Genomic DNA, 24,645 nt, shown 5'->3' with positions numbered 1-24,645 from the left:
TAAATTTTGGGATCAATTGTGGTTGTAAGAACAACCTATGTATTACGATTTGAGGAATTTTAAATACAGATGTTAAAGCATCCATGGTCGAAAAGCCTTTCCTGTACATAGAACAGAAGATGAGAACCTCTGAAGATTCTTCCGGGATAGGACAAAGGTGTAAGTAATCCTGCTAATGCAATACTATAGATACAAATATGTTGTGGCCCAGCAGGAGCTGTTGGAGCTGCCGATGGACTCTGATAGCGAGGGACCCTATGAGTCTGCTATGGAAGATGTGGAGGACCCTGGGCAGGGTTCAGACTCCGAGCAGGGACCAGAGAGGCTGGTTGGTCACCAGGAGGCGCCTAAGGCATGGAGCAGTGGTGAAGATCAAAGGGAGGTTGTCCCTGACGCCAGGCAAAGAAGGGCAGAGAAACAGAGGCAACAGTTACGGAGACAGACTCATAAGAGATAATCAAGCCCAGGTGGTTGTGGCTTGGCTCCTCCCAAGAGAGCATGTAAGAAGAGACTTTGGGAGGAGACTTTTTGCAGGACACAACCGTTCATACCAAGCCGGAGAAGCTCTTGTTTGTCTTGTATCTCTTGTCTGTGGGAGTCTGGGTTGCTGCCAACGCCTTGCCAGTGAGTCATGTTGGGCTTTCAGCCAACAGGATGGTAATTGTGTAAGGAAAGAGTGGCAAATTACTAAGCCGGTGTCGGCGTAAATCACCGGATGGAGGGGAGTCAGAACACTATATATATTTATTTATGAGCACAAATACAACACAAATGTAACAAAGTCAACAGTAAAAATATTGGGTTTCTGTCTGGATGGTCTCTTGTGATGAGCCGATGGCAGAGAGTGGAAGCAGTGGGCTTCCTCCCATATTTGGGCATACCAGGGGTTGTAACACTTAATACATACCTATCTCCCTGGCTCAGCTGATAACGGAGAAGGACCTTGTGGTTTAGTGGTTAACACATCTGCCTAAGATGTAATACAGCACAAGTTCTAATCCCAGTAAGGGTATGGCTAGCTGATGAGAGCTAAATAACTTGAAATAGATCTATACTAGTCTCCCTTTATTTATCAGCACAAATACAACACACACAAACACACACACAGACACAGACATATATATATATATATATGTGTATGTGTGTGTGTGTGTGTCTGCCCGTGTGTCCGCAGATATATATATCTGCCATGTTTAATAAACTTACCAAGGAATATGCAACACTTCAGATTTGAAGCTGAAGTTGCTTTGCAGCAGGTGTAGCATGTGCTATACATCTGTCAGCATCTCATTAAAAAGCTGCCTCATCTCCTTGGCTCATAATGCCATCCTGGGGAAAATGCATTTGAATTAAGGCAACAAAAGCTTGCCCATTCCTGCTTTGAAGCACCTTCTTGCATCCGGTTGATGCTTACTTTATTCAAACATATACGGTATTTTTCTGGGATTGAATGGCTAGTTCAGGTTTACACCAAGAGTTTCCTCCTGCTTTATTCTCTGCTTCTGTACCTGCCACCCGTCATCCAGGCTGCTTTGGACGCTGGTTTAGTATTCTTTTGAAATAGTTCTTGACCCAGTTCAAAAATAGTTCAGCATAATAGTCACAAGCCAAGCATAGGCCACGGCCATGCCTGAAACATGTTTAGGACGACAATTTGACAGGCAGTTATACCTGCTATTCAAAATACCCAACTATGCTCACCTGGCTTCATTCTACTCCAAATTAAGTAACTGATTATTGTTTTACCCAGTGGCAGGTGACACTTCATGAGAAACAATGTCAAGGGAATGCACTTTCATTAAGGGGTTTTTTGCCTTTAAACCAAAACAACAGCAGTACCACTGGTTATAGCCTTCTTGATGAGACAGAAGGCTGAGCCATCACTGGCAGCCTGTTTTTGGGATTGATGGGTTGCAGATCAACACTTATATAGCATAGATTAACAGAGTTGGAAGGGACCTTGTAAATCATCTAGTCCACCCCCCCCAAGCAAGAGACCCTACACCACTACATCATAAATAAAGTAAACAAAGCTCATGAACACCGTTTGCAATTTCTTTTCGGATTGCAGCTTCTTTGATGCAATCAGTTCCTCTTGTGTAGTGTGAAGCGTACACGGGTAAGATCCCTAAATTTTGCAAAAAGGTCTCTTTCCCTTTATTCCCGGCCACGCCTGCACCTTTCCCTCTCTGAGAGCCCCGAGACTCCCCATCCACCGCACAATATGTAATGCCGCCCAGTGACGTAAGACATACGTCAGAAGCCACCGAAGACCAGCGCCAGGCGAGCTCAGAGCAACTAACGCAACTCCACCGCTTCCGCTTTCCCGGCAGCCTCCGGGTGAGCCGTTCGCCTCACCCCACGACGTCTTGTGGGGGAGAGGCCGAGATCCACACTTCCGTATAAAAGCTTCGGGCTGGGTTAGAGGGCCGGTCTTCTCGCGAGAGTTGAAGGGACGGGTTGTCCGTTGACTCCGCGGTGATTGGCAGGCGGCGCTGGGGTAGCTTCCTCCTCAGGACAGACCGTACGGTAGTCGGACGGCAGCCATTGTCGGCTCGGCGAGCGGTTGGGGAGGGGGGGGAGCCCGTGAAGGCGGCGAGCGGCGCTGGGGCAGACGGCGGCCAACGCAAGCAGGTGATGCCTTGCGGAGGAGGGAGAAAGCGAAGCCGAAGAGGCGGGCGGAGGCCCCTGACTTCGCGGGAGGGAAGTGCCACGGTTTTGGGAGCGGAGGAAGGTCTCCATTTTGTGGGGCTTTGGGGCGGCGAAGTTCTTGGCCCCGTTTCCTTCCCCTTCCCCGTTCGCCTTGTACGGTTCGGAAAGAGAGCTCTGACTCGGCAAACGGACCCAGGGCTTGCACGCCTGCTCTGGGCGCGTCCGCAGGAGGGACGAAGAGACGCCTTCCTCCATGGGGCTTTCGTTGTGCAATCGAATCCGGGAAAGAGAAACCTTCCGCTGTTCTTAATGTCGGCTAGCGTAGAAGGGGTTTTGGGGAGGAAAGCGGTTTTTTTATTCCGTGGTAATCCAGTTTCAGAGAGGTCAGGAGCCAACCTTCTCCATATATTCAGGTGGTTAAATTAATGTCGGAACCCGGGGTTGCCTGGTCTGTCTCCAGTATGAGGTCATTGGGGTGTTTATTATAGAGTGCTTAAGTCAGCTTGGCATTCAGGTTATATGACTAATCCTTTACAAGTCTCTTCCCCCCCCCCCCCAGCTTTTTAGGATGGCCTTTAAAAAAAAATCATCTGATTAAAAAGGAATGCCAATAACAGTTCGGTTTGCTGCTTCTCCCTTGGTGCTGCTTAGCTTCGATTTGAATTTCGTATTTAAATAGAATCAATTTGAATTTCTTATTCAAATAGAATCTATTTGAATTCAATGGTTCCCAACTCTTTTTTGGCCATCTAAGGATCTCTAAAATCTTGATGCCCCACCCTGTGATCACCCTGTGATTCTTACTTACTCAAAAAGTGAACTCTGTTTCCTCCAGCCTAAAAGGCCATTAACTTTGGTTTAAACAAGGTTCAAATTGCCCCCATTAAAAATCAAATTGCTTCCCTGTGGGGCCTGGGTCCCACTTTGGAAACCACTGAAATAGATGGATTGAGGTGGTTTTTTTTTTTTTTTTTTTTTAGTATTTAGAACAGACTGTTAAAAAAAAACCCCAGCAATTATTGCAGTTTTGAGAGTATCCGATTTTTAGAGGACTTGTTCATTTGCCTTCACTAACTGGGTATGATTTATCTCCAGTGAAAAATATTGTATTTAGTTGCAACCCTATGACCATATCAATATTATATTAGTTACTGATCAAGTAGGAAGTACTACATGGCCACTCCTGACTTTATTGGGTCTCTTCAAGGGATAAGTAAGTATCCCCCATACTACATAGTCTTTAGTTCTTTAAAGTCCATTATGGAGGATGCCTCCATCTGGAAACACTCAATAAGGACAAAACCAGTTGTGTAGTGCCTCCTACTGGTCACCAGCAAATACACGTAAGCCATATAAGACCCCTTTGAAAGGAAGCAATTTTGAGGCCTCTAGCATGAGGCCTAGACTAATATCACAACTAATTTGAGCATATGTGTATATGAGGCATATGTGTAACTTCTATAAATAAGAATTCTCTAGCTATGGTTTTTACAGTGAAATTGGCTATGTAGTAGATGGAGAACATGGAGGCTGGATGTTATCTATTGAATAACAAATGTGCTAACTTGCCCTAAATTGGATTTGTCTAAAACCTGTGAATTGATATATTGCTCTTTCTATATCAGCAGGAGTTTGATACAGCTAAATTCTGTGGATTGAATAGGACAAAGATGTTTATGTTTGCTGGTTCCTTCTGTCTTTGCCTTTGCTTGTATCCTTCCTCTTCATCTGCTTCAAAGATCTGAGAGACACTCTTCTGCCTATCCCAGAAGGTCTCAGACGAGCACAATGATTTTAACACATTACAATAGCCAATTCATTAGATTTTTATAACTATTTTCATATGTACCAACCCATTCTCCTTCCTCATGTCCCATTTTAATTTAAATCTGTTAACCATTCCATATATGTGTTAAAGTGAGCTACAATTCCTGAAAGTTTATATGTTTTAATAAAATTGTTAGTCTAAAAAATGCTACCAAACTCTAATTTCCTGGAACAGTTAAGAAAATAGTACTTAACTGCTTCTCTCTTCCTTCCTCTAATTGGGATGTTGTAAGCACAGCACCAGTCAGGAGCCCTCCTATTACTGAAATACACACCTGGAATGCATTTCCTTTTGTTTAATGCAGTTTTGCCATTTAAAACTAGTACTTAGAACAATCCAGTAAGACTTGTCTGGTTCATCTTAAAGTGACCTGGAGTTACAATATTTCAAATTCTGTGGCTGATCTTGAATCATATTTGAAATTTTCTGGACTATTTTATTTTTTTATAAAATAAGACTGGTAAATGACTAGCTGCTATAAAAATGTTGAGACATGGTACATGACTATTAACTCTTTTACAGAGACTTTATCTTCTATTTTAGTTTTGATTTTGCTGTGGCCAAAATAGTCAAAAGTAGGACAATAGGGCACAACTTTGATTATATTTGAATTCAGGCTGTGAGAAGAGTAGCAACATTAATAACATTCAAAGTAATTATATTGGCTGTTTTAGGTCTGGTTTGATATTGAATTTGCTAGCTTACAGGTGTGCAGAAATGAAACAATATATAGTACTTTGATTCATTCTCCTTTATCAATATAATTGGCTTGTATTGGATTTTAAAAAAAAATGCAATATGTTTTTGATAATGAAATCTAAGATCCTAAGGATTTAAGATATATAGATATCTAATATATAGGTATGCTTCCAGTATTGGTAAGAATGTATTTTTAGCTAACCATCCCATGATCTAAGTTATATTTTTCAATGTTTTAATATTCCAAAATCAATCCATATGTATAATAGTAGAAAACCAGAGATTGACAGAACAGGTTCTCACGCAAAATAATATTGAATACTTGATTAAATACAGAGATACATTATATGCATTAAAATAAGATAAAGTTCTATTTGCCTGCAAGACTTATGTTTACTTCTAGGCCATGTGTCTAAATAATTGTTTCTAAACCAGTGTTTAATGAATTGCATATTCTTTATATTCCACAGTCAGTTTTCGGGGGGGGGGACAATATGAATTGTAAAATAAGGTATAATAATATCTACTAAACTAAATTTTTAGAAGTGTATGAATGCTGTACTACAAATTTATTAAGAGTACATGATTGTGTAAAGATGCAATAAAAATTCATTGAAAAGTGATGTTTAATGGTGACTTTTGTCCAATTTGATTATAATGTAATGTAAATAATGTACATGTACGAGGTATCTATGCTTTACTCACACCTAATGCACATTTCATAAATGTTTAGCCAATTGATGTCCTTTCTTTAGATTTTATGGATTTGGGGTTTGCAGATTTTACAGATTAGTGGTCTCTAGAAAGTGATACTAGATTTTAGGTGGAATTGATGACATTTAAAGCTATGCAAAGGCCTTCCTAGCCACAGTTGCAACCTGCTTCTCAGGCAAGAACTGCAAGTTCAAGAAGACCCAGATTGTGCTCTCTGTCTGTCTGTCGCAGTGCTACCACATCAGAACCAAAAATGACAACTCTCTAGAATCAGATAGTCCAAAAAACTCAAAGCCCACTTGGTCTTGTTAGGTTGAATTCTGTTGTGTCCTATCCAGGTACTATCACATCCTCTAGGCACTGAGATTGAACCTCCATGGCATCTCTCAGGTGTCCTGGCACCCTAACCCTGGCTAAATATCATCAGCAACTTATAAGATTTATCTTTTTGATGCTTATATCTCATTTGTAGTATTTAAAATATTGATCAGTGGTTTAGTGTACAAACATAGGGGCAAAATTAACCACTGATTAGTATCTAAATTATAAACCTCTAGCTTTTCCTATATTTTAAACAGTTCATTAACTAGCAAAGTTGAATATTTGTTTTAATATAGTGCACACAAAATGGAATCAAAGCCATCAAGAATCCCACGGAGGTTATCTGTTCAGCCATCTGGTTCTCGAAGTGCTAGGATAGGAGCTGGAAGTGGTGGAACAAGTTTAACTGATTCATACCGTACGAGAGAGTCTTCAGTAAGACTTGATTCTGGACGCCAGGTAACTCTTATGATGGTATATTCTCCATCTTTCTCTAGTTGATGAGTTCAAATTGTTTGAGGTTTTTGGGCCAAAACGGGCATGTGGAGGCTGAAAATGGGGTGTGTGGAAGCGGTTATAGGCAACGAACCTGGCAGCCTGAAACAACTGATTGTTGGTATTCCAGGAAGCCGATCAAACCCCCAATCAGCTGCTTGTGCTAAATCAGGCTATGCTGAGACTGACCAGGCTGTTTGCTGTTTGCTAGAAGGAGTTCATGGAAGTGCATAACTTTATTTCCTATAATAAACATGAAGATACATCCCCCACCCTTCTCTTTCTATTGCTCTCTTCATTGTAATGATAACTGTATAGCTATTGAAAAAAACTTACAGAGAAAATATAACACTAGTATCTATTTGGGATTTAGTTTCAATTGGGATTTTGTTATATTTACTGCTATGTCCTAAGTATGATCACCTAGACAAGTATTGTTGACACCAACAGTGGCTTTTCAAGCAATTTTTTTCTAACATGACTGAAAATTATAGGTGTTGAGCCTGGGAATTCTGCATGTATTCTGCCACTTATTTTTGGCTGTTACCACAGTTCATTCTGCAGCCTACAGTATATGCTGCTTTATCCCTGGAAACAGGATTTGCTGGTACAGAATTAATTGATTATAAATTAATAAGAAATTATTTCTATTTTAGAAATATATACACTTCTGTTTTTTTTCTTTTCATTTCCACTTTTGTCTGTTTAGTACTTTATTTTCTTAAAACTAGTTAAATGTTCCCTTAAATAAGTAGACATGATTTGGTTTTGGCTAAAAGAAGTATATGAATAATTTGTGAGGTATGAGTTAATTTGTATTTTAGAGGGTTAGCAAAATTCAGTGCCTGAAAATAGAAAATCTTCACATGACTCCTTGCATTTGCTTCAAATGTTGCCAGTATAGCAGAATCTCAGTCGTTCTCTTCAGTGAGAATAGAATAGTAATGCTTGGTCCTACTTAGGAAATAATTTAATGGAAGCTGAATTTTTAACAAAGTAAGCCTTACAGTTATGACCCACTTAGGATGAGGTAAACTTATTTTTGAGATGGGATAGGAACAGTTGATTTATAGAAAATATTTAAATGTGATTATTTAAAAAGTGCAGATGTTATAGATTTTATTTTCTTGTGTGGAATGATGGCCCAAGCAAGGCATTAAGTAATAAACATATTTTTTGTAGGAATCTGGCAGGTTGCATAGTTCCAATAGAAACTGGTCTGTTGAAGAACGAGAAGCATATGAAAGTTCATGGAAGCTTCCAGCTTCTTCTCCAACTCACTACTCAGGAACACTTGATCGTCCCTGGTCTGGAAGATTTTTGGGAAGCAGAAATAGATTGGTAAGAATTGCATAGTTAATCTGTTGAAGATAAAATTGTGTCTTTATGTTATGTGTGTGTAAAAACATTTAGTTTATTGGAAAAAAATTAAAATACAAAATATATTAAAAAAAAAAACCTAAAGCAAACTCGATTGCTGAACTGAAACTGCTTTTCTTCTCTGCCTGTGTTTTGCCTGTAACTACTATCACTTCGGAAGAATCAGTTACTGGGATTGTACATCTACTCATGAGGTGTTATGTATATAAATAAATTAATGAATCCTGCTGAATCATTTATCTATGTGTGCTTTCTGAAAGCGATTTCTGCAACAAACTCTGACACATCTTGTTAGCCAGAGTCTATTTTCCCCTTTGGGTGTCTCTGTTTTTCTCTGTAATCTGATGTTGGCTCAAAGCAGGGAGGGAGCTGGGAGGCAGTGAAAGAGACAGGGAAGATATTTTCTGAGCATTTAATCCAAAATGTGGAACCTGCTTCCCCCACTGACTTTGCTTGTTGGAGTGTCTGCCCCCCCACCAAAAAAGAATGTCACAAATAGCAATCTTGGGACACTGTAACCATTGTAAATGTATGCTGGTTGGCAAGCACCCAATTTTGATAATGTGACTGCAGGGACTTTGCAAAAATTGTAAGTGAAAGGAATGGCCATTAGTCACTTTTTTCAGTGCTTTTGTAACTTCAAACTGTTGTTAAAAGAATGGTCATAAATCAAGGACTACCTGTATTTTGTAACACCTTATTTGGCAGAAATACCAGTTTCCAAATATTTTCTGTAGCCAACTAAAAGGTTTTTTTGTTTTTGCTTTTGGAATTTTTTCCACAATGCTCATTATGGAACTTGTTTAGCTCAGAAATATTCTTCAGTGTCTTTCCATGTACTGCACTTTTGAGGTTTCTTCCACAGATTTCAATAATACAAACATCTTATGATTGTGAATGCCATTTTAACCTTTTCTGTAAGTATTTTATGGTTGTTTAGAGATAAACCTCGATCCTACATCTTTTCAGCATCAGTTTTCACTGATTGTGGGAAATTAGCTTCCGGGATGTATCGATATGTCATTGAATCTCTCTCAATATTGGCTATGTATTGTTGCATGCACAAACATACACCACTTAATAGTTGGAATGGTATTTTTTATGCTTCATAGTTTTTCCCATAAATGTATTTTGTGTAGTTGGTGCTGGATAAGTTCATTTTTTGCTGAATGAGTCTCAATATTTTATTTCAGTGTTACAATCTGATTAAGGTTTTCTTTATGGATATCAGGCAATAATGTGTGATGAAGAAAGGGTTTTCTTCTGAGAATTCTCCAGGATTATTGATGTATAAGCAATGCTATAATGATCTAATCTTTTAAGCAGGTCATTTGCTGTGGCCTGTAAGTTTTGTTTTGCAAATCTGCCAAGTTTGGGGGCAATTCCAGCAGATATTTTTCTTGGTCTTTCAAATCTTGCCTTGACTTTAAATAGTTCCATGTAACTTCTATTTCTTAATAGTATTTCTAATAGTTTAAATTGCTATCTAGTAACAATTTAAAGAGGTTTTTTATTAGCTTTGCCTTGCTGGGAAAAGGGCAGACTCAGTGTGTTTTGGGGCCTTTCAATTGATCTATCAAGACCTAGGAAGCATGCATTCTCTGCATCCTGCCTACTCTTTGGAACATTATTCCCTAGAGATCCCTGGGACTTTCATCTTAATGATCTTGCAGAAATCTTTGAAAAGCTAACTGTTCTGTCTGGCCTTTAAGTGTACTATAAGATATTTATGGAACCTTGTTGATTATATTTTTTGTGTATTGGCTCTCTTACTGTTTTTTATTCTCCATATAGACTATGCAGAGTTGCATTGGAGTCAGAGTCTCCAAATTTTGTAAATTAAAGAAAATGTAAATAAATTAGTTTTAGTTTTTTAGATGTTCAGACAGTTACTGATATAGATCTAAATTTCATCACAGAGTACGAATGCAAGTTGTAAATAACATTATTATTTTAAACTTAAAAGTTTCTTTTAAAGTAATAGGTACTTCCAAATCATAATTATATGTAGTTGAATACTGTTTCAATTAAAAAAATATACTGCATAAATTTGTTCTTCCAACTGATTCTGTGCTTATTTTTTAATCAGACAGTAACATTATTATGAAAAATAATCAATGCTAAACTCTGTAATTTGCTTTACTATTGCTTGTAAAAATAAAAAGATATAGTAAACATAAAATCATACATTGAAAACACTCATGGCAAAATATCCTAAACCAATAATTTTAAAGCCCAGAAAAGTAAATGCACCACTAAAATTCCTCTGCTTTATTGGAATTAATATTGTCTCCGGTATTGGTACCTTTATTTAATCCCATACATTATTTTAATGGAGTTTGGGTAGGGCAATATATGGACAAAGATTTTGGGATAAACTTATGCAGATTACATTTTTGTGTTGGAATCCGCTTCTGTAAGATTGTGGGAATTATTTCTGAATTAGATAAAATGACTAGGATTACACTGTTGGAATTTTGAAGGTCAGGATAGATTTAGTCTGAAATAGAATTGGCAGCCAGTTCAAATTTTAAAAAAACGCAGGTATTGATACATTTCACATGCAGTTCCAACTGAGAAACTGCTATACAATTTATGCTAAGTTTCTCAACTATTTTCAAGACTGCCCTAACATGCAATTCAGTTAATTGAGCAGCTGCCTGAGTGTGGAAGATAAATTCTTGTGTAATATGAAAATAAATAGTGGGATAACAACTTTAAAGGATTGTACATATTTAAATGAGTTTTGCATGAAATCTGAGTAAAAAGAGAGCTTGCAAATATTCATATGAAACAAAACATTGATTTACATTTCAGACAGGTTTTCCAAATACTAAGAAAATACCATAATTAGAGTTTATAATGCTAAACTGTTTTGACAGAACTGTTCCAAAAAGAACAATTTTTACCTTGTTTCCAGGACTACGATGCATTGGTATATTATCTCTAGTGTAATGCAATTTGTTATTTTTAATACATTTATCATAATGTTTGAATAATAGCTTATTAGACTATTCTTTTAAAATTGTTCTCATTTACTGGTTCTCTTGGTTGTTTTATCCAAGCCTTTTCAGCATAATAGTTTTGGTTGAATCTTCTTCTTGTTTACTATTAAAGAACAAGTCATTTATCAGTATATTAATAACCTTCTCAAACCCCAATTGGTAGGTTACATCATCATCATCATCATCACTTCCTGCACCATCTTGGTTGAGTGAATCTGAAAGAACTCAGGGAGCATATTCTTCAAGACTGCATAGCCAACAACAAGATATTGATTCAAAAAGACCTAAACTTTCTTATACATCTACCTCTAGTATGAGAAGTAGTGGTTTAAGCACAGTTTCAGGTAAGTTGTATGTTAAATAGTAAAAAAATGTATAATAAGGCTTATTAGCACTCCAAACTGCCACTCCATTCTCCAAAGGGAAAATAAATAGAAGGTGTAAAAAACAAGAGTGCCATATTCAATCAAAATTAAAACACCAGTCCTCATCAGAGTAATAATGACATTCTTGTTACTTGTGGCCTGATGGCAAACTATATTTTAATTGATTTTCTAAAAACCATGAAGGATAGACCCTTTCTGATGTCCACGTCAAGCTATTTCAGAGAAGAGGAACAGCCATTGAAAGGGTATGGTTTTGAAGTTTCTGCAGATAGCAGTACCTAATAGGAAGTGGATTTGCCTTAAATGTAGAATTTCTAAAGCAAATAACGAGGCTGGAAAATAAAAATAGTTTTAACTTGTCTTTAGATTCCCAATGGAGGTACAGTGATGTGCCCAGATCTTCATCTATGGTACTTGGATCATTAACAACTGAACTTGTGAGAGAGAGAAGAGAGCTAGAAAGGACAGAGCCATCTGTTAGTTTTGTGGATTGTAGTCAAAGGAATGGTGATTTCCCTCCATCAGCATGTATGTATTGGAAAGCTGAGCATGTTTAGTTACATGTTGTTCCTTAAACTTGCCTGGGATATTTATATTGCTCTCGTAATGTCTGACTATTGATTAGTTGCTTCATATATACAACTTGCTGTCTACTAGCAAGTTAATTTTTAATTGTTTAAATATCTGTAGGACTCTACTGTGCCTTTTAAATAAAAATTATTTTGAAATATAAGGAACATGGTGGCTCACATAGTTAGGATGCTGCTTGACAAACAGCAGGCCCATGTTCAAGACTCAAGTGCTGCAGTGGGGCAGGTGAGCTCCTGTCCTTTGCTCCAGCTCCTGCCAGGGACATGAAAGCCCCCATTTGGGCGATTTTGAAATATGATATTTGGTCTAATTTTAATGAATAATTAAACTGTAATCACATAAAGTACTATTGATCAGTCTTTCCATTTACAGTATGTCAGTAACGAATTAGCTCAGAAGCTGATAACAAACACATTGGAAATTCAAGACCTTTGGTATATTTCCAATGCCAAAAAAGTAATGTGTTTGCTGTTCCCTTTGCTCAATGAATTGACATTTTTAGAGACAGAGTGTCCACGTTTTAATACATAATTCAGATGTACATTTATGCCTTTACACTGTATATAATATATATAGATAGATAGATAGAGATAGAGATAGAGATATTACTGTAGTCTTAGGAATTTTAAACTAAAATAAAACAATAGTGGCCCCATACCTTTTGAATAAATGTACATTATCCATTTTCAACATAAGTGAGGTTGACAGCCAAACATTTTAAACATGTTTTGAAATATCCAACAAATATGAAAAGTATCTTACATTTGTATGATTTATATTTATATTAAATTGTTTCATGGTAAAATAACATAATATTCTGTAAGATTCTTAGCCATTGATTTATTAATTGTAAATAACTACCATTTACCTTAGCAATATTCTTTAACAGTTTATAAAATACCGTAGATTTAGAACATTTAAAACTCATTTCAGTACTGATGATAATATGGGAAATGTAGATTCTGTTAATGCATCTGGACTACACAGTGAAATTAGGATATGTTTTGAATATTCTGCCATTTTCAAATCTTAGGCAATTCAAACTCCTCTTATAGTAGATTGTTTAAAAAATGTTTGGCAGTAAGTAGCTTTAAGGTATTAAGTCTCATGATTTGTTCCCATCCAAGAGATTTACTTGCAATTTTCAAATTTAAATTATTCCAGAGTGTAAATTTGTCATGCGAATAAGAGTAAAAATTACCACATCTTAGCTTTTCCAATTGTGCCTTTAATGCAGAAACTATAATAGACTTTGGCTGAAAATGGAATTGTCTTGCTATTATGTCAGCAAGGTCAAATTCTTTCTAACTCTGCCAACAATATGTTTGACTTTATCACTTACAATCCATAGGCACATTGAACTCAAAATATGTGTTCAGTGATAAAGCAGAGAATCAGGAAAGATAAACTTCCATTATCATATGATAGCTATAATTTAAATAAAGAAAATCCAGCAGTTTAGAAATATTACAGCACTAAATGGAAAGGACGTTCATGAAATTAGCAAGGAATATATCTTAAGTATATCAGCGTCGAAGTGATATGTATCTTTATGTTTATCTTCCCTTATATGCTTGATGGGATTTTAATGTCAACTTTATCTATTGTGTTAAAACATTTGAAATATTTATATACATATGTGAAGAAAGTTTCCTTGGAATGGTTGTTCCCAAATTTTCCAAATAATGTAATTAAAATCCATAGAAGTCTTTAAATTGTATATGAACTTCAGTCACAGCTGTTTGAAGCAAGCTATATGCTAAAAAGAAAGTAAGCAGTACAAATCTCATGATTTTAATTTTATTTTTTAATTTTAATTTTAAAGAGATCAAATTGTAAAAGTTCTTGATTTTGAGCTACACAAATAACAGCGATTACATGTACCTAAATTTGATTTTTTAAAATGGTTCAGTGTATCTCTTAATCTCATGGTACATAAAATAGCTTTGATATCCTTTCAACTTAAAATATTTAAATCTAGAAAAAATGGGGCAACTCTTTAAAATAATTGATATAAGTCAGGAACAGACCGATATGCATTTTTAAAAATGAAAAAAACAAAGCAAAGCACAACAAAAAGAGCACACAAGAACAAGTAATAAATGTACATGAAGAAAAAGTTTTTTAAAAAAATAAAAAGCCAGAAGTAAATACTGGAATAAAAACTAAAAGAAAGCTAAACCCACAAGTATTCCTAAATAGGATGTTCAGAAATTATAATACAGAAACTCCACCTCCAGGGCCCATTGTAAATAGTAGATTAAAAAAAAAAGTTATTTAAGTTTATTACCTGTTTAATTCACATCCTGAAATTTTTAAAAAGTTGGAAAAAGAAAAAATATTTAGTCTCTTTTTGTATACTAGATCATTTTCAGTTCTGAACCATCAGTGGAAGAATATCTGGATCTATCATCTTTTCATTCGGGGGTTTTACTTGGTGTAACAGATAAAGAATATAGTCCTGTATTGTAGATTTCAGATATCTCACAACAGTGAGATTTAGTTTTGGGGTCAAATAGAAATGAAAACCCATCCAATAAGCAGATTCAATTTCAAATGTATACATATCTGCCAGAATAAAATCCGATACAGATAGTCTTCGACTTACCACCACAATTGAGCCCAAAATTTTGATTGTTAAATGAGACATTTGTTAAGTGAGTTTTCCCTTTTTTTACAACCTTTCTTGCCACAGTTGTTAAATGAAGCACTGTTGTTGTTAAATTACTAATCCTTTAATAATTCAGTGAATCTGGCTTTCCCATTGACTTAGCTTGTCAGAAAGTTGCAAAAAAGGACACTGCAACCATCATAAATACCAACCAATTGCCAAGCATCTGAATTTTGATCACATGATGGTGGGGATACTGCAAAGGTTGTAACTCTGAAAAACAGTCATGACACTTTTTTCAGTGTGTCGTAACTGAATAGTCACTAAATGAGCTGTTACAAGTCAAGGACTGCCTGTATTATCATGAAATGTATTCTAGTCTGATCTTGCTCAGTAATATATGGAATGTTTAAAAATATACCTGGTTTCCTGTATGTAATGTAATATGCTTTGTTTATTCCTTTTTTTCTCTTTTTTTCCCTTGCTTCCTTTTATGTGGGTTTACCCTATTTTTCCTCATTTTTTATACATTAAAGCAGTTAGAAAAAACATATTGGACCAGTAATTTTCAATAGCCTTCATCACTCTTAGAACTAGTTTCACCTAATGAAAAGCAGTGTAACTACCAGAACATACTTGATCATTAAGTCAATTCAAACAGCCAAAAATGTCTCATTCTATGACACCTGGTGTTTTAATTGTTCTTCAAAGAATAATTACTGCTTTTAGCTAGCTTTACTATAGGATTGAAATTAACAATTTACATGATTCATAAATTCATTTAAAACTTTTTTCTTTTTCATTTTTATTTAAAGCCCAAATAGAGTAAAATCTGAATAAAAGTGTTAATGAATATACCTTGCTTCTTTGCCCCTGTAAACATTTAGGAAAGTTTAGCAATTGAAACGAAGATAAAACTGTAAAACATGAATTTAACATTACTGCAATTAAAATAAATTAACAATTGATGTTTGCAAAATAACATATTGTTTTCCTAAATACTGAGAAAATGAAGACCAAATCCATCTCCCTGTAGAATGTTGCAAGTCCATTGCCTGGGAACACCAGAAAAGACACTCTCCCACATACCAAAAAGCTGAGATTTCAGCAGCAGGGGCATCTTCAGAATAGTATCTCCTGCTGATCTGGGCAGGTTCATAGCAAGAGAAGTCTTCTGTGAAATAGATAGATCCTGAGTCACTTACAGCTTTAAAGATCAGATGTTAAATTGTGTTTACTCAGCAGTTGGGCCTATTTGGCAACTGAAAGCCAGCCTTGTCAGGTGCTAGGAATGGGGAAAGCTGAGTTTCTCTAGCCCTACCATAGATAGTCGGAGAACAAAATGTATGTAGCCTAACAACCAAGCTCAGAGATCACCAAGGACTCCTCAGATAGAGCTATGTTGTAAGAAGTATATTTCCTTAATTTGATTAAATCTGGAGATGGGGTCTAATTTTAATTTTCTTTTATTCTTCTTAGATTTGCAGGAAAGACCTGCTTCTTCATATGCACAGGGAGCTAGACCAAAGGAAAACTCATTGAGTTCTTTAAGGCTGAACACATCCATGAACCGCCAGTTGCCTTCTGAACATGAATCTTCATTTCTCTCTAGAGAGCATAGCTGGAATTCAAGATCTAACTATGTCCCAAGAGAAGTAGAGACTTCTGAAAGGAATATACAGCCAGAGTTTACCCAAGATACCATGAGAAGTGGGACCAGAACCTCAAACCTTTCTGAAGGAGTTTTGCCAACCCAAAGGTCATTAAGTGAGCCTTCTGCTGATACTGAAGGAAGGCGTTCAACAAGGCAGTTACTATCTCGCTTGGCATCTAGTATGTCATCCACCTTTTTCCCAAGAAGGTCTGGCCAAGACACTTTGTCGTCTTCAAGATCATTAGGTTCTAGAGATATAAGTGCTCTAAGAGCTCAAGCTCCTGCCCAGGCGACTTCTTCTAACCCACTTACAACTTCTGAAGGTACAGAAGCTCAAACACCTGATCCTGGTCCTCAGGGATTTAGCTTCCTTAGAAGACGCTGGGGTTTGGCAGGTATTTCACCAAATCCAAGTGCTGAGACAGAACCTGGAAATTACAGACATAATTCTGAAAGTAGAAATGCAGGTTCCTGGCTGTCATCATCTTTGAGGAACAGATGTACACCTTTGTTTTCAAGAAGGAGAAGAGAAGGAAGAGATGAAACTGCAAGAACTTCTGCCTCTGAAACATCTGCTAGGTCACTGCATCTTTTTAGGAGAAGAGAATCTGCTGGGGATGGACCTCTTGAGACACAAAGGGAGTCCCTCAGGCCGAGGCCATCGATACCTGCAGTACCCAGTGGTACTGTATCTGTTCCTTCAGGGTCAGAGTCAGTGCCTCCTAGAAGAAATTCAGGAATATCAGGAATGTTTCCCGGCTCTCTTTTTCGGTTTGCAATGCCGCCAACTTTGGAAAATAACTTGTCCGACAATGTTATGATAACTGTAGATATTATTCCATCGAATTGGAGTCAGTCTAATGGACAAGATAGTGACAAATCTAAAATATCTTCAAGAGATCCAGAAAAGCTTCAGAAAATTAAAGAGAGGTAAACAGCTATTTTTATCATTTGAATGATGTTTTAATTATAAATTTTGTTGGGCAAGTCCTATACTTATTGCAACAAATAATATCTTGGAAATGCTGATGTATCTGATTAATGTCATAATATGCAAACAATTTAATTCAACATCGTAAATTTTCTCATCTCTGTTCAGTCTTCTTTCAGAAGAAGAGGAAGAAGAGGAAGAAGACATATGTAGGATTTGTCAAATGTCCTCTACATCTGTCACTAATCTCTTAATCGAGCCATGTAAATGTGCTGGAAGTCTGCAGTATGTTCACCAGGAGTGTATGAAAAAGTGGCTACAATCCAAGATTAACTCAGGTAAGAATTTTTAAGATCACAATTCAGGAAAAATAGACTAATTTGAAAGTTGATCACAAAAGGGGATTGTTAAAGTGTAGTTGGAAAATGAATGAAACTGGCTGGATGCATGTAAGCGTGAGGGTCCTTGGTGCTCTCTGAGCTTGGTTGTTTTCTTGCAGATGTTTCATTATCCAAACTAGGCAACATCATCAATGCATGCAACATCATTGTCTGAAAGAAAACAACCAAGCTGAGAAAGCACCAAAGACCCCTCATTTCAACCCTGAGCTACAAATATTTTCCTTTATTGGTACAAGTAAGAGTCCATATTAGGAATTGCATCATGGCAATAAGAACAGCAAAACAACATTATTTTTTTGCTCTTAACAAATTCCCAGATGATTGCTCGGTAGGCCTATTTAAAGTGACCTGTTCCCTGCCAGGAAGGAACAACTTGCTGCCCCTCCAGTCTATTATGGGGAATACTGAAAGCATCTAGCACGGGGGTACCAACTCAAGGCCCGCAGAGTGCTTAAATCTGGCCCATGGGGCTGGCCTGGAAATATCAAAGGACTGGCCCATGGTGTCTCTACCAGCCAAAACTGGGCCCGTTTTTGTTCTCCACAGCCTCCTGCAGTGCTCTGCCAGCCAAAAATGGGCTGCGAGGGGCCCTGAGAAGCCCCCCCTCGCATCCTGTTTTGGCTGGCAAAGTACTGCAGGAGGCATCCATGCTGTCTTCCCCCTCTTCTCCTCCCCTCCCGCCAGCCCTGGCTATGATTATGACATCAAAGCACCACGGGGTTACCATTTGCAACCTTCTTTGCTGACTTCTGACAAGTGAATGAATGGGAAATCCAGTAGGAAGTCAGAAATAGCAACTATGTTTCAACATGAGTTTTATTCAAAAATATTTCAAAATTCATTTAGAATTTTACTCATTAGAAGAAACACACACACACACACATGCACTCACACACACACATACTGAGATTATATGTGGTTTGAAAAACCTGTGAAATTCATATTTTAATGCAAATCTTTTTTTGAAAAATAATGTATAGAAACAATAGAATGGACAGCTATAAAATGTTTAGCATTTTGATCTTAACTATCATAATAATAATATAGCCTTAATACATAATCTGTGAAAAGAATCAACAGGGACACTTGAATTTTAGATGATTGTCCTGATTTCTCTACTCTTACCTATTTCTCTTAGAATCACAGTTGTATATATAGTAGTGAATATAGTTTTCTGTTTAATGATGTACTTTTCTCAACATGATTGCTGACTGTTTCTGAATGTTTTCAATGCCAAGGCTAAATAAAATAAAAGGTATAACATCCCCCCCGCCAGGTTCTTCATTGGAAGATGTAACTACCTGTGAATTGTGTAAAGAGAAGCTTCAGCTCAATCTTGACAATTTTGATATCCATGAACTCCATAGAGCACATGCAAATGAACAAGTTAGTATATTTTGGCTAATTTGGTAAGTGTCAGTTTAGTGCTTGTGACTCAGGATAGGTTTTTTTTTCCAACTGTGGAAGAAATAATCTGTTTATGACAGACAATTTATGTTGCTTGTATTTTGTACTCTGTAAAATACTTCAAGAAACTTCATATACATAAAACACCTCCCTTTTTACAACCGTGTAATCCCTTAATTCTGGGTAGAGTCGGGGCGACTACATGGAGCTGAGCGCTTGATGGGCGGATGCCCTTCCTGATGCCGCATGGAGTTCACAGCATATATTTTTTCTTTGCGCCCTAGAAGAGAAACAGCTTTAGCTATCTAGGATTGAATTCTCAACATTCTGAGTGGGAGGCGAGCATATTTATCACTAGGACATCATACTGCTGAAACACCATATACATAGCAGCATAAAAATATTTTTTAAAAACTCCATATACATATAAGCATAAAAATAAAAGAACAAGCAGCAACAAATACCAATACCATATACCAACAAACATACCTCCTGGTCAAAGGGCACTCCTAAGCAAAATAGAACAGAATTGATTCTGAAATTCAAAGTTTTTCTGACACATAGGAGGGATGAGGCTGATAGAATTCCTATTAGGAGACAGTTTCAAAGAGTGGAAGCATCCATTGAGAATGCCTGTCTGCATCCTTTGCCCTTTTGGATAACAATTTCATAGGGACACCTTGTAAGAAGTATATATGATCTGGTTGGAGTAGGCAAGTAAATATGGAAAAAAGTGATCCTTCAGATAATCAGGTCTAGAGCCATCTAGGACCTCAATTCAGCACTTTGCATTGCACCTGGATTGGGTTTGGTAATTAGCACAACTTCTAAAGTTGTGTGGTCACATAAGAATATCAATATACAGGTGAAACTCAAAAAATTAGAATATCGTGCAAAAGTTCATTTATTTCAGTAATGCAACTTAAAAGGTGAAACTAATATATGAGATAAGACTCATTACATGCAAAGCAAGATAGTTCAAGCCGTGATTTGTCATAATTGTGATGATTATGGCGTACAGCTCATGAAAACCCCAAATCCACCATCTCAGAAAATTAGAATATGAAATCAATAAAACAAGGATTGTATATAGAACTATATCGGACCTCTGAAAAGTATAAGCATGCATATGTACTCAGTACTTGGTTTGGGCCCCTTTTGCAGCAATTACTGCCTCAATGCGGCGTGGCATGGAAGCTATCAGCCTGTGGCACTGCTGAGGTGTTATGGAAGACCAAGATGCTTCAATAGTGGCCTTCAGCTCTTCTGCATTGTTCGGTCTCATGTCTCTCATCTTTTTCTTGGCAATGCCCCATAGATTCTCTATGGGGTTCAGGTCAGGTGAGTTTGCTGGCCAATCAAGCACAGTAATCCAACAGTCATTGAACCAGGTTTTGGTGCTTTTGGCAGTGTGGGCAGCTGGAAAATGAAGTCAGCATCCCCATAAATCTTGTCTGCAGAAGCAAGCATGAAGTGCTCCAAAATCTCCTGGTAGACAGCTGCGTTGACCCTGGTCTTAATGAAGCACAGTGGTCCAAAGTCTTCTTTTCTGATGAGAGCAACTTTTGCATCTTATTTGGAACCAATAGCAATAGCAATAGCAGTAGACTTATATACCGCTTCATAGGCCTTTCAGGCCTCTCTAAGCGGTTTACAGAGAGTCAGCATATTGCCCCCAACAATCTGGGTCCTCATTTTACCCACCTCGGAAGGATGGAAGGCTGAGTCAACCCTGAGCCGGTGAGATTTGAACCGCTGACCTGCTGATCTAGCAGTAGCCTGCAGTGCTGCATTTAACCACTGCGCCACCTTGGCTCAAGAACTCAGAGTATGGAGGAAGAATGGAGAGGCCAATCAAGCGCAGTAATCCTATGGTCATTGAACCAGTTTTTGGTGCTTTTGGCAAAAGTTGCTCTTTTGAGAAGGATGAGAGACATGAGACCGAACAATGCAGAAGAGCTGAAGGCTGTTATTGAAGCATCCTGGTCTTCCATAACACCTCAGCAGTGCCACAGGCTGATAGCTTTCATGCCACGCTGCATTGAGGCAGTAATTTCTGCAAAAGGGGCCCAAACCAAGTATTGAGTACATATGCATGCTTATACTTTTCAGAGGTCCGATATTGTTCTATGTACAATCCTTGTTTTGTTGATTGCATGTAATATTCTAATTTTCTGAGATGGTGGATTTGGGGTTTTCATGAGCTGTACGCCATAATCATCACAATTATGACAAATGGCTTGAACTATCTTGCTTTGCATGTAATGAGTCATCTCATATATTAGCTTTTAAGTTGAATTACTGAAATAAATGAACTTTTGCACGATATTCTAATTTTTCGAGTTTCATCTGTATGCCTATCACTGCTTGGGCCACTGCATTCTGCATCTGCTGTAGCTTCTAGGATACTTCATAGTCAGCCCCATGTAGAGTGTGTATACACACACAAAAGCTGTAACTACAAATGTCTTCCTAGCTAAAGCTACTTGTTTCTCAAACAGGAACTCTTAAGTCTAGGAAGACTCTCAAATTGCAAAGTACAACCTGTTCAGAATAAAATATGGTGTATCCTTGATATTATTCAGGCCACAAACTCAAATCCATCTTGGAGGGGTTGAAATCTTTCATCCCAAGCCAGACCCTGATAATCTCTAGTCACCAGGTCAGCACTTCTATTGTATCAGGAATGGGGCATATATTTCAGTATGATCAGAATATGGATACCAAACCCACAGAAGACCACCTCCAATGATTTCATGTAAATGTTAAAAAGGAATGGAGAGTGCAGAGAGGCGCTCCACAAAACCTTCCCACAGACCTCTCCTACTAACCCAATTGGAACTGGGCTTTGTGGAAGGAGCAAACCATTCCAAAATAGGTCCTTCTATTCCAGTCCCTTGGAGATAGTTCCTGAATGCCATGGTCAGTAGTATCAAAGCTGCTGACCGATCAAGAAAGGGAGGAGGGTTGAATTCCCAAATCCCAGTCTCTTCAGAGATCATCTACAAGGACAACCAGTACCATTTCCGTGCTGTAACCCAGCTTGAATTCTGACTGCCAAGAGTCCAAACAATCTGCTCCCTCAGTCTAGGGTGTTTTTCATTTGTAGGTCACCACTTATTTTTAAGAAGAGGAAGGTTGGGAACAAGTTTATAATTGTCTATGTCAGTTGGATCAAATAAAGATATATTTTTTTTAAGTAAGGGCATCTTCAGAGATGTCAGTAACAGCCCCTCATTCAGAGAATTACTGATTACTCAGATTCAACCTTCTGCCATCTCACAGGAGGCTTTATTAAACTGAAGGAACCAACAAATGGAGAAATAATGGAACTAAATGCATAGGATCCTATCTACGTACTTGGGACTCAAAAACTTATGATTCCAGATCACAAGACGTCCAGTTATCTTCACTGGCAGACAACAATTCAGTTTGCATCTGAGCAGTTGGATCTGTCTTGCAAAGTTGAGTTGCTACTGAATAGCATGGGAAGCAGCCTACTCAACTGACCCCTCCAATCTACATGCACAAAGAAAGCATCCCTTTTGGTTTTCATGATTTAATAGACAGTTATGCTATTAATAGGTTTTAGAGTATCTGGGCTCCAAAGATCTGAACCCTGGCTCCTGCTAGGAGCCCTGGGAACTGGACAAGGGTTTTTGTATTCAATTTGTATACCATTTATTAGACTTTCTGTGGCTTTTTCTTGAGCATGTGTGAGAGAGTGACGGAGAATGAAGGACATCTTAGAATCTTGTAACTTGCTTGTGCTGTGTTATGTGTTCTCAAATTCATTTGCCTGGGGTTTTGGAAGACTAGAATTTGAAAATGATACAAGTAGGAAGTGAGAATGAACTTTAATAAACCCATTTCATTTGCTAATACTGCTGAAATAAGGATCCTTGGGATTAAGGATCATGCATAAATCTTTCAAGACACTGGGTTTCTTTGGCAGTGACAATTGGTTTTCCTTTCCAAAAAGTACTGCAGTGTAAACACACTTTACTAAATTTGAGCCTATACTATTTTGCCCAGTTGACCACTGGGAAAAGTCTGTAGGAGAATTGGAATCCAATGGTCTTTTTCTGATTGGTTCCCCAGATCTTTTCTTTTCTTAATTACTTTCTTATATACCAAAGATAGGGTTTTATTTCTCATAAATGCTAAACAGTATTAATTTTCCAATTAGAATAGTTGAAATGTACTGTCTAATATTTGGTTCTCAGTTTTTATAACTGTTTAAACTTGAACGTCAGATTGTGAACTTTGGGTATTAAAGGCATTGTTTGTTTAGCAACAAGGACTTCAAAACAGTTGATGTAAATTATATGGCTCTCAACCCTCCCCTTACTCAAAATGATTTGTCACAATAATTACTGGAATGGAGAGCTAGGCAGTAAATTGAAATGAAGAATCATCAGGAAGTGTGATTAGATGAGTTATTTCTTCAAATGTTCAAGAAAGTTCAGATCCAAGTCTGAAGTTGTACCCCTGCAATCAAGGGGAACATGATCATGAAAACACAGTATATATTTTGGAAAGCTTGAATATCTGACTTCTAATGCCTTCTTTTTCCAGGCAGACTATGAATTTATCAGTTCTGGGCTTTACCTTGTAGTATTGTTACATTTGTGTGAACAACGCTTTTCAGATATGCTGGGAACTACAAGTGAGGCCAACACACGTATCCGGGTAAGGGATATGACTTGTTTCTGTAATAGAACCAGTTTGTTACTACAATTAAAGCACATTAGATCTCTTTCAAATATTATATGTCCAGAACCAAAAGAGACTAATTTCAAATGTGTGCTTTTTGCTCTTCTTCCTGATGTTCTGTACAGCTCCCCAAAAGACATTCAAGAAGGTCAGGGGTTCCATTTAAAACCATAGAATGAAAGGAACGTGGCCAGAGAGTAGCTAGACGTACGCTGTGTTGATAACGCAGCCTTTCCGCTTTAGGGTTTACATAGCTAAGGTAACACCTGCTTTAAAAAGTATGCTGGGAAAGACAACAAAGCAGAATATATTTTGGGTATCTTACTATAATCTGGCAACTATCTTATTGGCTGATTTACTGGCCTTCTGAAAAGGAAAGGCTGCCTTCCATTAATTTGTTTTAGTCTTCATTTTCTAAGTCCATTTCCCAAAATGGGAACATCCTAGTTTTTCTTTGTAGGGAAAATACTTCAGTTGTCCAGTTAAGTCTTTGACTTAACAGTTCATTTAGTGACTGTTCAAAGTTACAACAGTACTGAAAAAAGTGACACGACCATTTCCCATACTTGTGACCATTGCATATTTATGATGGTTGCAATGTCCCAGGAACATGTGATCATTTTTTGAAAACTTCTGATAAGCAAAGACAATGAGGAAGCCAGATTCACTTAACTGCGTTATTATCGTAACCAGTATAGTGATTAATTTAACAGCTGTGGCAAAAAGATCATAAAATGAGGTAAAGCTCACTCAACAAATGTCTCACTTAGCAACAGAAATTGTGGTCGTAACTTACTGACTAATATTTTTACTGTCTTTCTCATTTTCTAGCTTATACATATCTATTTTGAACA

General features: G+C 37.4%; 1 protein-coding gene across 9 annotated transcripts in view; it reads left to right on the top strand.

Moving 5' to 3' along the window:
* The first annotated feature begins 2,473 nt into the window (after positions 1–2,473).
* The window catches only part of MARCHF7 (membrane associated ring-CH-type finger 7), a 26,556-nt gene continuing 4,384 nt past the window's right edge, over positions 2,474–24,645 (top strand). For 4 of the 9 annotated variants that reach the window (XM_032210884.1, XM_032210875.1, XM_032210899.1 and 1 more), the window contains exons 1-9: positions 2,475–2,634; positions 6,511–6,673; positions 7,892–8,050; positions 11,258–11,438; positions 11,847–12,008; positions 16,162–17,266; positions 17,436–17,605; positions 18,945–19,054; positions 23,654–23,767. In XM_032210884.1, coding sequence (XP_032066775.1) covers positions 6,521–6,673; positions 7,892–8,050; positions 11,258–11,438; positions 11,847–12,008; positions 16,162–17,266; positions 17,436–17,605; positions 18,945–19,054; positions 23,654–23,767 — 2,154 coding nt within the window. In that variant the 5' untranslated portion in view covers positions 2,475–2,634; positions 6,511–6,520. The other 5 variants (XR_004254768.1, XR_004254766.1, XM_032210907.1 and 2 more) reach the window with 3 other exon arrangements.

Source organism: Thamnophis elegans, chromosome 1, assembly GCF_009769535.1.
Source record: "Thamnophis elegans isolate rThaEle1 chromosome 1, rThaEle1.pri, whole genome shotgun sequence".
In the NCBI taxonomy this organism is placed as follows: Eukaryota; Metazoa; Chordata; class Lepidosauria; order Squamata; family Colubridae; genus Thamnophis; species Thamnophis elegans.
Note: the sequence above shows the minus strand (reverse complement) of the source record. Positions and strands in the feature narration are given on the sequence as shown.